This window comes from Gasterosteus aculeatus, chromosome 3 (assembly GCF_964276395.1).
Source record: "Gasterosteus aculeatus chromosome 3, fGasAcu3.hap1.1, whole genome shotgun sequence".
Taxonomy (NCBI): Eukaryota; Metazoa; Chordata; class Actinopteri; order Perciformes; family Gasterosteidae; genus Gasterosteus; species Gasterosteus aculeatus.
Genome location: NC_135690.1, coordinates 14356597 through 14370727, shown reverse-complemented (window position 1 = coordinate 14370727; position 14131 = coordinate 14356597). Strand labels below are relative to the sequence as shown.

Below are 14131 nucleotides of genomic sequence, written 5' to 3'. Positions count from 1 at the left end.
GGCGCAGTCCACAGATGTCCACTGTCTGTCATTCATGGGTTGCCGATTTCAGTCCATGTTGTGAATGGCAGTAAGTGGTATTTAACTTCTATAGATTAATTGAAAAAGAAATATGTTGGTCGTACATATACACGTACAATATTTCTAGAGCACAACAGAAAAGAGCTACACACATCAAAATAAAAAAAAATGAAATACTGACTGATGAAAAGTAAAAGAACAAACACAAAAAAAGGTAAACAGATGGGATTTTGAGCTGTCTTTTAAAGGAGCGCACAGCTTGTCAAATCATTATGCTCACACATGTTAACAGCATCGAATGTTGAAACACAAATTAAAGAAAGTATTTGTTTGAACATTCGATCATTAACACTTTTACGTAATTAGCTTTCTCCTTGCGCGATTTGTCATCCGTTGCATTTTTTTTAGAAATAATTATTATCATTCAAATGGGTTACAGTGTCATTAACCTCGTAAACAACCATTTTATTAAAGCGCACAATCTTTAACTCTGAATATGAAAACGTCAAAAGGCAATTTGTGCAGCATCCAGATGTGTCCCCTCTGACAAAAAAATCTTTCTCCAGTTCACGCCCGCCTCATTTTTCGATTACTTTCTTCTCTCTGCTGTGCATCTTCCAGCCCTCCACCGCCGTCATCATCATCACCACCACCACCACCACCACCCACTCCTCCCCATCTAATTTCTTCAGGCGAAGAGAACTGAGGCAGGACATCAGACTTAGCTCCCAATTCTCCTCCACACCATTGCTCTAATGCAATTAACTCCACTGGTGGGAATAGAAGAGGAGAGCGGGAGAAATCCCTGATTAATCCAATCAAATAGGTCCGTGGTGTGTGTGTGTGTGTGTGTGTGTGTGTGTGTGTGTGCGTGTCAGGGTGTGTGTGTGTGTGTGTTCTGCCTCAGGCTGCTATTGAAACTTTTTCATGGCAGATCATATTAGCGGGCGGAAATTTGAAGTGCAAGAAAGTCCGCAGTTTTTCAAACGGACAAGGTGCCTCTGTTAGTTAAGTCGACCACGGCCGTTTAATGGATTCTCTCTGGGCGTCTGACTGTAGCTGCTTTATTGAGCCCTTTATTCTACCAACGACCAGAATAATGTCTCAAAATAAAACAGTCACTTGTACAGTTTCACGGCTTCAAGGTTGCCATGATGAATACAGTGTGCTTCCTGTGAGTGTTTCACAATAAAAGCCACTCTGCATTTCACCCATTGGATTATTTTACTTAACAAACAGCAGCAGTATGAAATGGTTTGCATTCATAATTATACTTACTTATATTACATCTAGAGTTAAAGTCAGAGTAATGTCTGACATTAAAGATATAAAATGAAAAGCATGTTGTGATTAAAGCAGCCTGTTTGGCAGATGCATTGATGGATGTATTGGAAACAAAACTGGATTTTGTCCCATAATAAACCATTTTGTTTTTAAATGGCCACCAGCGTTTGGTCAAACTCTCCCAGCCGTTGGACACACATGCAATAACAGATATAATCTAGATCCAAGGAGTCGAGGAAACCAAATAAAATACTCACTTTCGCTTCTATCATAAGTCAAAACACTTGTGGGGTTTTTTTTCTGTTAGGTGAAGGATACTACAGCACAGTGCTAACCACCACGCCGCCATGCCACCCTGTTCATGGGTCCTCCTGTCAGAAACGTTCCCCTACAGCGGATGATTTCACAGTAGCCACCCACCTGCTGCGTTTGGGTGGAGGTGGCTGTCGAATGTGTCGGCTCCGGATTGTATTCATCACACAGGGGAACGCCGAAGCTTTTCATCCCGCATCCCCACTGTATCCCCAGTGTCCTCTCCCTTACGCGATATTCACACCACGCTGTCACGCCGCGTTACTGCCGACTGCCTGTCACAGTTGTAAAAGTAATGAGTGTGCTGATGTGTTGCTGGTGTTGAGTGTTGAGTAAGTGTGTCTGTGTGTGTTTGTCGGCGCTCCAGCTGAAGTTTTGGTTTGGCCGGAGACACAATCCTCTGAAGGAGAATGAAGAGAAGTCATTTGATTGGTTACTTCACGGCGCGTTACAACACACCCCATGTGCACACACAAGAAGGCCTTTACAAAAGCACACAACTCTGAGGTGGCTGTTTCTTTTACAAAGTGTCCCCCTATAACCAAACAACCTCTGTAAGACAAGACAACCCGCAGCTCCATTTATCAAACATCATGTGAAGATTTGTGAGTGTGTGTGGAATTACAACCACGCTTCTTTGCCTCTCGTCTGTTCCTTTTGACCAGCGTTTAATCATCACGCAAAGTCTCATATCGACAGATGATACAAAGTGTTTCATGAGGCCATAAAAGAGGTACATCAATGCAGCGCTGATGCTATTGTACACGAGCAGACACACTCTGATCAACTTATATTTGAGAAGCCAGAAAACTGTTTCCCATTTTCTCTGAGGATTATATGCTGGATGCCAATGTTTGATAACACCGCGGACGCCTGAAATATTTCTATCTTGTTGACTATTGCTTTGGAAGTGTGAGCGTCTCCCACTCTAAAGATAATAGTGACTGATGGTTTGCTGAGGACATCTCTGCCGCTCCAAAAAGCCTCATCAAAGTCAAAAACAAATAGGCCTCTGCAGCAAACAACGAAACAAACAAATCTTTCAATCTGCGCTAAATATATTTTAGTGCTCTGCGTCTATATAAAGATACAGAATCACACAAACTGCCACAGTGGGGCCCGTTCACTGTGCAGAGCGTCGGGCCACAAAGAAGATTATATTAAAGATGCAGAAGTGTGCATAATGTATTACTAAGCTCACAACTGTGAAACGCTGGCTCGCTCACCCTCACATCATTTGTTTCATAATACATTTCTAAATTATGCAAATGCGTCGCATGTGCGCACGGAGACACCGGGAAAGGAAATCATCTATGCATGTGTCACGTCAGCAAAGTCACTGAGACGTTAGGGAGACACAGAGAGAGAAGGGTGAATATGTGCTAATAGGTTTTCTGAATCATTTATACATGGGCGGGTTGTTTTTAAGGAGTTTGGCTTTCGTCTCTTCCGGGTGGACGTGCTTTCGCCGGCAGAGGCCACATTCGGGTTTATTTACATCTCACTGGTTTCTAAAGAAGAGGCGGGAGGAGCGAGGCGCAAAGGAGAAGGAAAGGAAGAATGCGAAAAGAGGAAAAGACGAGACGCTGCGGCCTGAGAGGGACGGAGGGGAGATGAAGAGGGACGGAAGGAAGGCAGCTCAGAGCAGCATAAATACTGAAATACAAGAAAATAATAACCCAAGATGACTGGAGTAGTTGGACAGTTATTTGCGGTTAGCTTAGCCTAGCATGCAGTCGGGGACACCGGCTTGTCTGGCCTCCATCCAAACCTCAAAAGCATCTCCATCAACATGGAGTCAGGAGGTGATTAGCTCAGCTTAATTTAATATATATAACCTTCTGTGTCTTCTTCAATATTCCTCTATGAACAGATTCACCCTAAACCCTCAAATATGTCCCTTAATGCGGCATTAGAATACTTGCTCCTGCCAAGAAAGGCGGAATCTTTGACATCGCACATCAGCAGTAATAGCTTTTAACCTCGGGTAAATATTTGGTATCTGCCCTCGGCGACCCACAGCAAAGACGAGAGGCGGGAGAGACAGGAGGGGGTAAAGAGGCGGAGGTGAAACGGGGGAATGGAGGAACAGAAAGCGAAGGAAGATAAAGAGCTGAAGAGGAGGAGGCGAGGCCTTTGGAGAACAGAGGAGGCATTAGAAGTGCAGGCGAGCAGTTGTTGAGAAGTAATATCAGGCATGGATGCTTTTTAAGCGCAGAGACTTCACGAACTAGAGCTTTGCGACAGAGAAGAATGCGCTCCACGCAAACACGACTCCTTTATGTCACCGCAGGTACGAAGAACCACAAAACAGATCTGCTTTTGTTGCCCACACTCCATTTGCTGTAGCATTAGATACAAATCTCTGTGCAGATTTCCCCTTGTATTGTATTTTAATAGTAATGCGTCGTACCCATCGCGTGTCTTCAGTTGTGATCTCGTGCTTTGTTTAAATAACAAATCCTCGTCTTCCTGCTCCGCTCGTGTCCTTGCGAGTTCACAGCTCCTGGAGTTGGATCATTTGTTTCTCTTGGTCTTATAAAAGGCTGTGATTAGATTTTTGTCTTATTTTATATATCTTATGCAGCTTTTCCAGTAAAAGCCCAGGCGGAGTGCCTCTGTTTGTTTGTTTTTGTGTGCCTCATTGTTTGCAATGTGTTGTGTTCAGGGCAGTGATCCACACGACGAGCCGTGTGCCATGAGCAGCTGTGGAAGTGGCATTAATAGATGGGTTTTAATCACCTGCAGACTCTTTTGGGGTACACCAACGCTAATTTACCGTTAAAGTATTTTTTCTGGCAAACATGTCCAGGTGCTGTCCTCTAAGTTGTGTTGATTTGCAACTGTTTTTTAATGTTTCTGATCCTAAACTGATCTTTTATTATTAAAAAAGAAATGGCAGAACAATCAACAATGAAAGTATGCACATTTCTTGTAGCCCTATTAGTTTGGGCTATAGGAACTGGTGATTGCATTTTTTTCAATTTAATTAAATTTTAGACACTCAATGAATAATCAATCAATTTGACAAAACGGAATCTTAAATGTTAATGAAGATAATGATTATTTTCAGCCAAAATTAATTTCTTATTGAAACCCCAGAGGGAACTCCCTCTCCCCTCTTGATTCTCAGTTTACCATTTTTCTAAATGCGTTTCTCCTGGTTTTCTCTCTCTCTCTCTCTCTTTAACCGATATTGTGTCGTGTGTGTTGCAGGATCACTCTGAACGGGATGAAGGTGTCGAGGCCAGACGTTCGCATCGGTCGCTACAGGATGATTAAACACGAGAGAGACAAACACAACGAGCCCAACCCACAGAGGTACTGCATCATTGTCCAAACGCGTTCTCCTGCCTCGCATTTGGATCGATAGCGCCGATGTTGTCTCGTAGCTGCACAGTACCACAGATTTCTATCCAACTTTTCTTTCCGTATGAGAGAATTCTGATTAGTTTGCACTGCAAAGAGCTCACTGTCAATAATAAGGATAACAATACATATTATTATGTATTAGAATTAGAGTTAGCAATGAATGAATAAACCTTTACAGTAAAAAATGGTATTTTAACCGTTAAGTAGTGATGGTTCTATGTCCTTTTTTCAGTATTTCTTGTTTCAAATAAACATTTTGCACATTCACACCTGAGAGCTGCGTATTGGGCTCCTCATAGGAAACTGAAAGTGAAATAATAATAGAATGTATTTGTTTTATTATACTATTTGGCTAATCGCATAACAGACTGTTATTAGTACACAAGGTAGATGGATTTTCAAAATACAGACGTCATGGACTAAATTTTCTTACATTTTCTTCCTTTATTTATTTAATCCTGAATCCTTACCACACAAAAACTACTAATATCACTATTGCTTTAACTGCTATTTAAAAAAACAAGGACGAAGAGAAGTGAGAGAATAACGCAAGACCAAATAAATCTCTCAAAGTTGTCTGGGACGGATATTAAAGACATCAACCACAACAGCAGACCACCGCATTGGAAGATTAAAAAAAATCCAAGGACAAAATATTTTCAATAAACCAAAAACTGTTTTTCAGAGATACAGCTCAGGGCTTAAATGTTGCTCTCTTGGCTTCACCCATTAAAACGACTTTTCAGACGAAAGGTTAAAAATGCTTCCTCCATAAATGTGCTATTTTATGAGTTTGATGAATGAAGCGCAGAATGCCGAGACGAGCCCTTCTAGACACGTTAATCACCAGGAGTGTAGCGCCTCGCATTAAGCTGCTTAAATGTGGATTATCACTGTTTATTCTCCGTTCTCATGGCTGGATTGAGACGGACCAACGGCGCTTCTCAACACCACCAACGCCGCTACGGCCCGGGGCGGAGGGAAGACCACGAGTGTGATCTCTGTTCCTGCTTTCAACATCGTTGTGTTTTGATCTCGTGTGACAGCGTTCACAGTTGAGGTCTAGTTTAGACGTTGCTCTAATACTCTGTGTAAGACGATTAAAACTAAAGTCATGTGCAAAGGCAGTGGCAGCCAAAACAGCATGTGGCATGTTTGATTTGAATTTGGCATACAGCCACTGAACATATGCCGTTTGAGTCCCATGATGGAGGGTATGTATTACGGGGGGTTTGAACATTGCAATTCGGGTGTAAATTTACGTGAGATGTATTATATTTTTGAATTTTTCACTTTGTTATCCAATCGCACACTTTTCTGACCAACTTTAATGGCTTTGCATGATTGTGTTTGCCGCACAACATCTTACTCTCATTCAGCGTTCTTCAAGAGGCGCATTCACCCGCACAACATACACACGAGTGCGCACTCAAAAGACCCTGAGATTCCACCCTGTTATACGGCTGTAGACAGTAAGAAAATTAGCTCAATGAAGAGTTTGTGAATGAAATGTGATCCAACACCTTCAGATTCACATCTTTGAGAAAAAAAGTCCTGCCTAATTCTTGGTCTTGCATGTATGAACCTTATTTTTTTGGATTCATTGACCCCAATTTGTACACGCACGTGTTGTAAGAAACCAAATCAACCCATTTCACCTGCAACGAGCTCCCGCTGAAACCGCCGCTGAGCCAGACACCCCAGTGTGAGCCCTGTAAAAATAACAATCCACACTCGCAAATGGCAGCGATAACGTCAAAGTGACAATGACCAGAGTAACAAGGCCCGTGTAAGACGTCATCCGTCATTGTTGTGTGTGCAACAGCGCGTGTCACAGAAAGAGAAAGATCTAACAGTAATTGCTTGCTGTAATGACGCCAGCTGAGATGGGCGAAGGCCAGGTCAGGCTAGTCAAGGAGCCGTCATAAAAAATCAATAAACCCCCCTCCCCCCTCTAGACTGAAGTAACGCGTGCGTGAGTGTGTGTCTGTGAGCTGGGTACTCACTTCCTGTTTACCTTCTGGTCTGTGGATCAGACCCCTTTAATAAGAGGTGACACCGACGGGGACGCTATTTATTCTGAGCCGATGCATTATTCATAACTGTTGGCGAGGGGCAGAAAATAGCGGCCTAATAGTCGGATCAAATTTCTTTTTTACAGCCCTTCTGGCCATTTATTATAACGTCTCGGAAGTATTGGCTTTAAGGCCTTTTTGAAAATAAGTGGTTACCAGGTAAACCATGGCGGCTCAGAATAATCAGAGGGTTGTAAAAAGGGGGATTGGACATCTCACGGGGGAGAGAAGGGTTGTTTCCAACAACGTCGTGTTAAGACCATTGACCAATTACAGAGCTGGGGAGGTGGTAATATTCAGGGAAAATCTGTATTTACAAAGAAAAACGCACAAATTTGCAGGATGCTCCATCATGCACGCATCCATTCTCATCCACTTAGGTAGTTGTGTCGTGTTCCCGCGTGCTAGCGTGGCATTAAGGGCTAATAGGGGCTATTAGCTGTTCCCAGACTTTGTATTCCAGCTGATTTTTACTTCTTTTAACCACTTCCTTACGTTTTCATTGATCACAGTGTTCAAATCTTGTTCCTTCCATCCGCACGTCTATCAACACACACCACCATTTTGAATGCCTCGAGGAAATTTACTCCAATATGGACCCACCTGATTAGATCCTGGAGGTCAAAGGTCAACGCCACCGTGAACTCATCAAACACGTTCCACTGCTCAAGACGACCGTAGGGGTTACACGGTAACCACATGTCTGTGAAGAAGAGAAACCTCGGCCCTGCAGCAACAACCCACCACCGTTAAGAACAGCGTTGCAGGCTGAGCACACAGAGGCCGCTCTTTGTCTTCAGGTCGTGTTTGTGTTTGGATTCAGATTGAGCCGTTCGGGAGAGTTTATCTGGAGTCCCCGCATAATGTCCAGCTCTTACCGAGGGAGGCGTTGTCTTGACTGTTTGAGGAATGCTCACTATCTGCTTTGCATACACACACACGGATATACATACACGTGCATCCACGTTCACTCGAATGTGCACACGCTCTCTCCCAAGAGTCTGTTCTCTCGGCCCTTTCAGAGATGCTGGTTAGGCATAGCAATGAGATATTGGTCCAGCGGAAGTAAAGAAAGAGGCACATTCATCACCAGCCGCAAGTATCGCTTTGCACACACACACACACACACACACACACACACACACACACGTATAGAAAATGGCGCTTCATGTAGCTCGGTAAACATTTTTAATATTCCGTTCATATGTTGTCATCCTTGGACTGTGCAGATACTGAGTGTGTGGGTTGTGTTTGCTGTCCACTGTTAAACATTATTTACCATTAACCCAACTGCTCTATATAAGATATCCAGGGCATTATTATAGCAGCAAAAAGTAAAACTCTATCTCCACCTGGGTCATTTTTCTTGAACATTTTTTTTGGCAGAGGCATCCAACCACAAGGAGGTAAATCTAGTCGCCATAGAAAAATCTACTTAGAGGATATTGCTGCCAAGCTAGCAAGGTTACGAAAAAGGCCCTTTGTCACCTGCAGCCCCGTTCGTCCGTCACATGACCCTCACTCTGCAGGAGGCGGCGGTCTGCCAGATCCACTCCGGATTAAACAAACGTGTAGGAACTAGTGGGCCTTACCTGTTGGAGAGCGAGTCCCGCCGCCAGATGTCCCCCCCCCCCCATGCGTCCCGTCTCTGTGCCGAGTTGAGCCGAACGAGCCGCTCGTGGCATTATGTATTTATAAATATGAGAGTGGTATCAATCTTCTCATCCCGAGACGCAAATTAGCGCGTCTTCCCAAAATGTTGAGCTGTTCCTTTGAGATGTTTCCCACCACAGGGTCAACTCAAAATACACCCGAACAAAGTGAGCCTCAGTAGTTGGCGTGACGAGCTATTGTTGAGATGTTTTCCTGGGAGACCCTCGGTGCAATTAAGGAGCTTTACTCTGGAAATCAGGCTAATTAATATGTAACGAGAAATGTCTCCGTCTCGCCCTCCGTAATGAAAGTAGGACCAGTAGGGTTGAAACGATACAGATAATATCCACACATGCATTTCATATCCTCTCCATGTATGTAGGGATTAGTCCACTGCTCTTAATCCCTGCCATTTGATAGATTTATCCAAAGAATTCCCTTTATTTTTAATATCAGTATGTCTTGCTCTCTCCATCTGTCCAACTCTCTTGTATTATCTCGTGTATTTCTCTCCGCTGCCGTCCTGTTCTCGTTTCAGTTCAGCTGCCTGCTTCTCCTCCTTCCTTCCCGTCCTTGCATCGTCTCTTGAACTGTTTCCCCTTCCTTTATTGGATAGAAGCGCGTTATATCGTTCAAGGGAAAGACGCCTGACAGCATCCTCCCTGCGAGCGCTCATGCCATAAAGGCTCTTTTTTTAGACGGAAGGAGAAGGCCACGCGGAGGGAGGAGGGAGATCTCCACCCCCCTCCTCAGTTTTACAAGGCCGCGTAGACTCAGTGGTTCATGTCGGACTGAAGTGTCGACTGCATTTTTTTTAATCTCCATCATTGAGAGGCGACTTCTTCTTATGATGGTGCTTTTAAGACGGGTTTGTAAGGAGGAATCTGCAGACCCTTGAACGATGTGGCCTCGTTTCCATCCTGATGCGGCTACGCGGGGGGACAGAGGTTTGTGTTGCAAATCTGTTTCGTTGCCTGAGGTCACTCCCCGATCTGAAACGAAGAACGCAGCAGCAGCAGCAGCACTGCTGTGTAACTGTCCGCCACGCCGCGTGAATTCCTTTCCCATCTTAAATACCAAAATCAGAGCAGATTCTGATGTAACTGCTGAAGCGCAGCCAAAGGGGTGGAGGGGGGGTGGAGGATATTCCATCGTAATTCAAACAAACCGAGGCGGATGGGATGGATAACGCTGCTCGCTGAGTCACAGGGCGGCGCTGTGGCTCCACCTGTTGGGCGAAATATACACATTAAGACCGGAGGAAGGAACGGCTTAGCTGGAAGGGTTCGTGTAAACATCAGGCTCCTGTCAGGGTTCAAATATTGATCCATCAAGATTCTTGCCGTAAATTGAGTTTTGGTCTCATTGTAGATAACCGACTAATTTTGATCTCTTCAAACACTTCTTTCAATACCAACATGTGCCTGTATTATTAAACTGTTCTTTTCCTTCATCGTTGCGTTCTGTTTTTTTACGAATGACGACCACAGTTCTGGAATTACTTTTTTCTGCGTTCCTGCATAGTTGTAGATTTAAGAACTCGCTTCCTGGTTACCGAAAGACAAAATTAGAGGAGAAAAAAAATCTATTCATGCTTTTTTTCCTTGATCTTTTTTTCTTATTAATAGCTGAATATTTCTTGCTTTGCTGGTATATGACAAGAAACAGCAAAGTCTATACAGGGAATGTTACAATGCTTCAGAAAGCTTCAAAAAATCCAGATTTGACGTGATAGTTTTGTCTGTGGTGTTTTTGATCTCATCTTCTCTCTCTTCCTTTCTTCTTCTTTCCGCCTCCAGGTTTAATAAAATCCAGAACACCAAGAACACGATGAAGAAAGACGGCATCAGCTCCCTGACCTACAGACTGGTTCAGGTCAAGAGGTACCCTCTGTACACAAACATCTCCGTGGAGATCGGCAAACCACCGCCCCGGCCTATCAAGGGCTAGAGAGGGGGAGGAAGACGAGGGCGACCGCGCAGGGACGAGAAGAAGAGCGCTCTCACCATATCCTGAACATCAGGAAGGATGCAGCAGTGGAAGATAGAGGGAAAGCATCAAGCACATCACGTTCTCTTTCTCTCTCTTTTTTTAAGATTTCAGCTTGGCGTTTCTTTAGCCGGGACTCGGGGGTTCGCGCCTCCCACCGTCACCAACGTGTGACTTCAGAACTTTGAAGGCCGTGGACCGGAGCTCAGCGTCCTCGAATTTCGGAAGCTGAAACTCAGTCTTTCCGTTCACAGCTTTCTGTAAACTGGAGGCCGTCCGGAGGAATATCCAATGCCGAGGGGAAATATTGTCAATATGACAATTTGAAAAGGTTCTTCTGACCTGTTCTGAAAGACGGCATCGAGGGGGGGGGACTACTTGACACGGGTCTTGACACGTGGACTCGTGCTTGATGCAGCGCATATCAAAGAGACCATCCGACCCTTCATCTTTTCTCTTCACACGTGAGGATGGCAGACAGTTTTAATGATTGACTCATTCAAATCCTCCGGTTATCAGTCAACAGAATGTGTATTTTGCCTGTATCTACAGTACGGGGACACGCCGGTGAAACATGTTTGCCAGCGGGGACAAACTTTTCGGAACGGGAACTTACTTATTGGCGTGGCGGGAACGTTTAGCGGGCTGCAGACGCGACGGGTTTCCTCCTGTGCTGAATGCGATGATGTGGAACCACCTCGGGGAGTTAAATAGAGGAACTCAGCAGATTTACACTGACAGCTCAGTCGTGATCTCAATGGTTTCTGGAAGCGTTGTTTTTTTGTTTTTTTGTTTCACTTCACTTGAAGAAAGATGAAGAGGTTTATTTTGGTAATCTGGGCTTTTTGTCTCTGTAAAGCGCAAATGGCCTGAGGTTTATATTCATATTCCTTAATGTAAAGATTTGATTGAGTACAAATGTGTGTTTTTCATTAGAAGTTACCGCCCTTCTGAACATGAATCGGGCGGAGAAGAGTTAAACTGACATACAATCCACAGACAAGACCTTCAACTTCTATCGATATGGTTTCATTTGTCATTCGTGACATTTTCTCTCTGCTCTTTTCGCTTAAATCTTGGAGGAAAAGGCGATCATGAAAAAAGGGAATTATAGGGTGAACATTGTGAATTCCGGGGCACCAATGGGAAGTTATCGTTTGAGTAGTTTGGCCTACGTCTCGGGTGCTGCCTCAGATTCTATCATCATCGGCTCTTTATTCAAATAGATTTTATCACACTTTTTCATAAATGCCGGTCCCATTTTTTTCTTCTTTTGTCTCGGAAAAGTTTCCCCGTGTTGGAAAAAAGGCCGTTTTTCCTTTACTTTTGTCGCCTAAACACCAAAGTGATGCCTTCGGAAGTGATCTACACTGACGTTACTTTTTATTTAAAGGTCATTTTAGGGAGTGAATTCAAACAACGTGAGGATGTGTGCTTTCACATGCATAATACAGTAACAAACTAATATTAGGTACTTAACAATTATATTGAAATGAATTAACCCGACCCCGGCTAAGCGGTTGCAGATGAGATGAGTGTTAAAAAGAAACATCTATTTGTTAAACATTTGTGTCCAACGCCTGTACCTATCATTTTTGTACCAACTATCTTTCATTCACAACCATTTGGACTATTTTAGTCAAAAATTGTGTTTGCTCGATTTCCCCTTTGGCTTGCCTTCAGGCTAAAATCCCCGTGTTTCCATTTATTTGGCTCCTCGTTATTTCCATCCGAAGCCTTTTTGATGGTTTCATTACTCTTATCTCATACACGCACAGTCACGCCCTCCCCCTTTTTTCTCTGCATTATCTCGCCTTTCATTGCCTTTTCCTTTCAGACTCTTCCAGTCCAGACAGACGGTGTTGAATGAACCAAATGCTTCTTCTTCTCTCAGTAGATATATCGACAGGGCACCTTTGTGTCTCTGAATCCGTGCCGCTTGCTGTACTCGGTTCATAAAATCGCCTTTTTCTCCCCGTCTCCCCGACTCCATCCGAGTTCTGCTTCTCCGTTTCACCCTGCGTTGAGACCCTCCTGGTGGATCGGGTGTCCTCAGGGAGCAGGCGACCTACGGAGAGGTCAACGCCATCCCTGCGGTGTGCAGCATGCCACAGGTTCCACTCCCGGGTTTGGGATTCTGATCAGTTTGTGATGCAGTCAACTTTTTTTTTCCAGATACATTTATTCATAGTTCTATAATTTACCGGTTGATTTGAAATCATTGTCATCTGTACACAGCAGGAAAACGATGTTTTCTTACAGTATTAAAACACTGGTGAATTAGTGCTTTACTTTCATAAAGTTGGATAACTTGAGAAAAGAAAATGGGTTCCACATTTCCCATAATGCAGCCGGACAGTGTTTCTCCAAGAGTTTATAAAGTGGCAGAAGCTGCATTGGGACCTTTAGACCTGGACGGACATGAAACTAAAGAAACAAAAGACGTGCGTCAACCTGCGCTGCTCGCACACCAACAGACGAGAGGATTTACGGTTACTCTATTGAGAAAGCTGATTTTCCAATCTTCATGTTAAATTAATTCATTTGTGATTTTCGGCAGAAGTTATCACAACATTTGCTACGTTGACGTCTGGTTCAAATGTGGTAAAATGACTGAATCTTCCTCCTCCTAAGCAAAACCCTTAGCTTATGAAGCAGGCCTTCTACGGTCTCCTGGCCCCGGCTGATAAAACCCAGAGGAACCTGACTTCTTTTTGCAGAAGACCTCGTGCAGCGGTTTTCACCGGCTGAGTGGTGCAACCTCAACCTTTAACTTTGAAAATGAAGACAATTCCCTCATGCTAATTAGTCCGACAAGTAACAGGAAACCTTAATGAGGTCGGTGGCGTTAGGAAAGGTGAATCTACTGGAAACAGCGAGAGGAGGTCCCGGTGTGTGCAGAGAGAAACGGAGGTCAACGGTCAGCAAAGATAGTATTTGAAAGGTTTCCTTTACTTGAGAGTAAGAACTACCGCGAGGAACTCTTGTTGTTTCTTAACGGGCTCTTGACTCGTCGTCGTGAAGTTATCAAAGCGCTTCTTCAAATACGTTTTTTGCTGCCAAGCTGACCAGACTTTCATGCCGACTGGGCATTTTTAAAAATTTACTGTATCTATAGCTATGTTTTTTTTTGTACATTGAATGTTAAAAATGTTATATCTTAAACAGAATGCATTACATCATATCAAACCTACTTTTTCTATACAATCAATAAATCTGATGGTTAAAGATTGTATGACGGTGTTGCCAGTTGCTTTCTGTGTGCGTTTGTCTTTCATCCCATTACTGAGGAACACAGCGGATGGATGAATGAAAACGTCATAATTGTTTTTTTGTCTGCAGGTTGAGCTAATCCCAGAACCAGACCCTGTTTCCTGTTGCCAGGCAACCGACATAAACCTGTTACTGTTGTTTCCCTGTGATCC

The 14131-nt window shown here is 43.8% G+C and overlaps 1 protein-coding gene across 1 annotated transcript in view; it reads left to right on the top strand.

The window, feature by feature from the left end:
* b4galt2 (UDP-Gal:betaGlcNAc beta 1,4- galactosyltransferase, polypeptide 2) overlaps nt 1-13941 on the top strand; it is a 90163-nt gene extending 76222 nt beyond the window's left edge. The window contains exons 7-8 of the mRNA XM_040171316.2: nt 4834-4938; nt 10517-13941. Of these exons, the coding sequence (XP_040027250.2) occupies nt 4834-4938; nt 10517-10667 (256 nt within the window). The 3' untranslated portion in view covers nt 10668-13941. The remainder of the gene's footprint in view (nt 1-4833; nt 4939-10516) is intronic.
* Nucleotides 13942-14131: the final 190 nt, after the last annotated feature.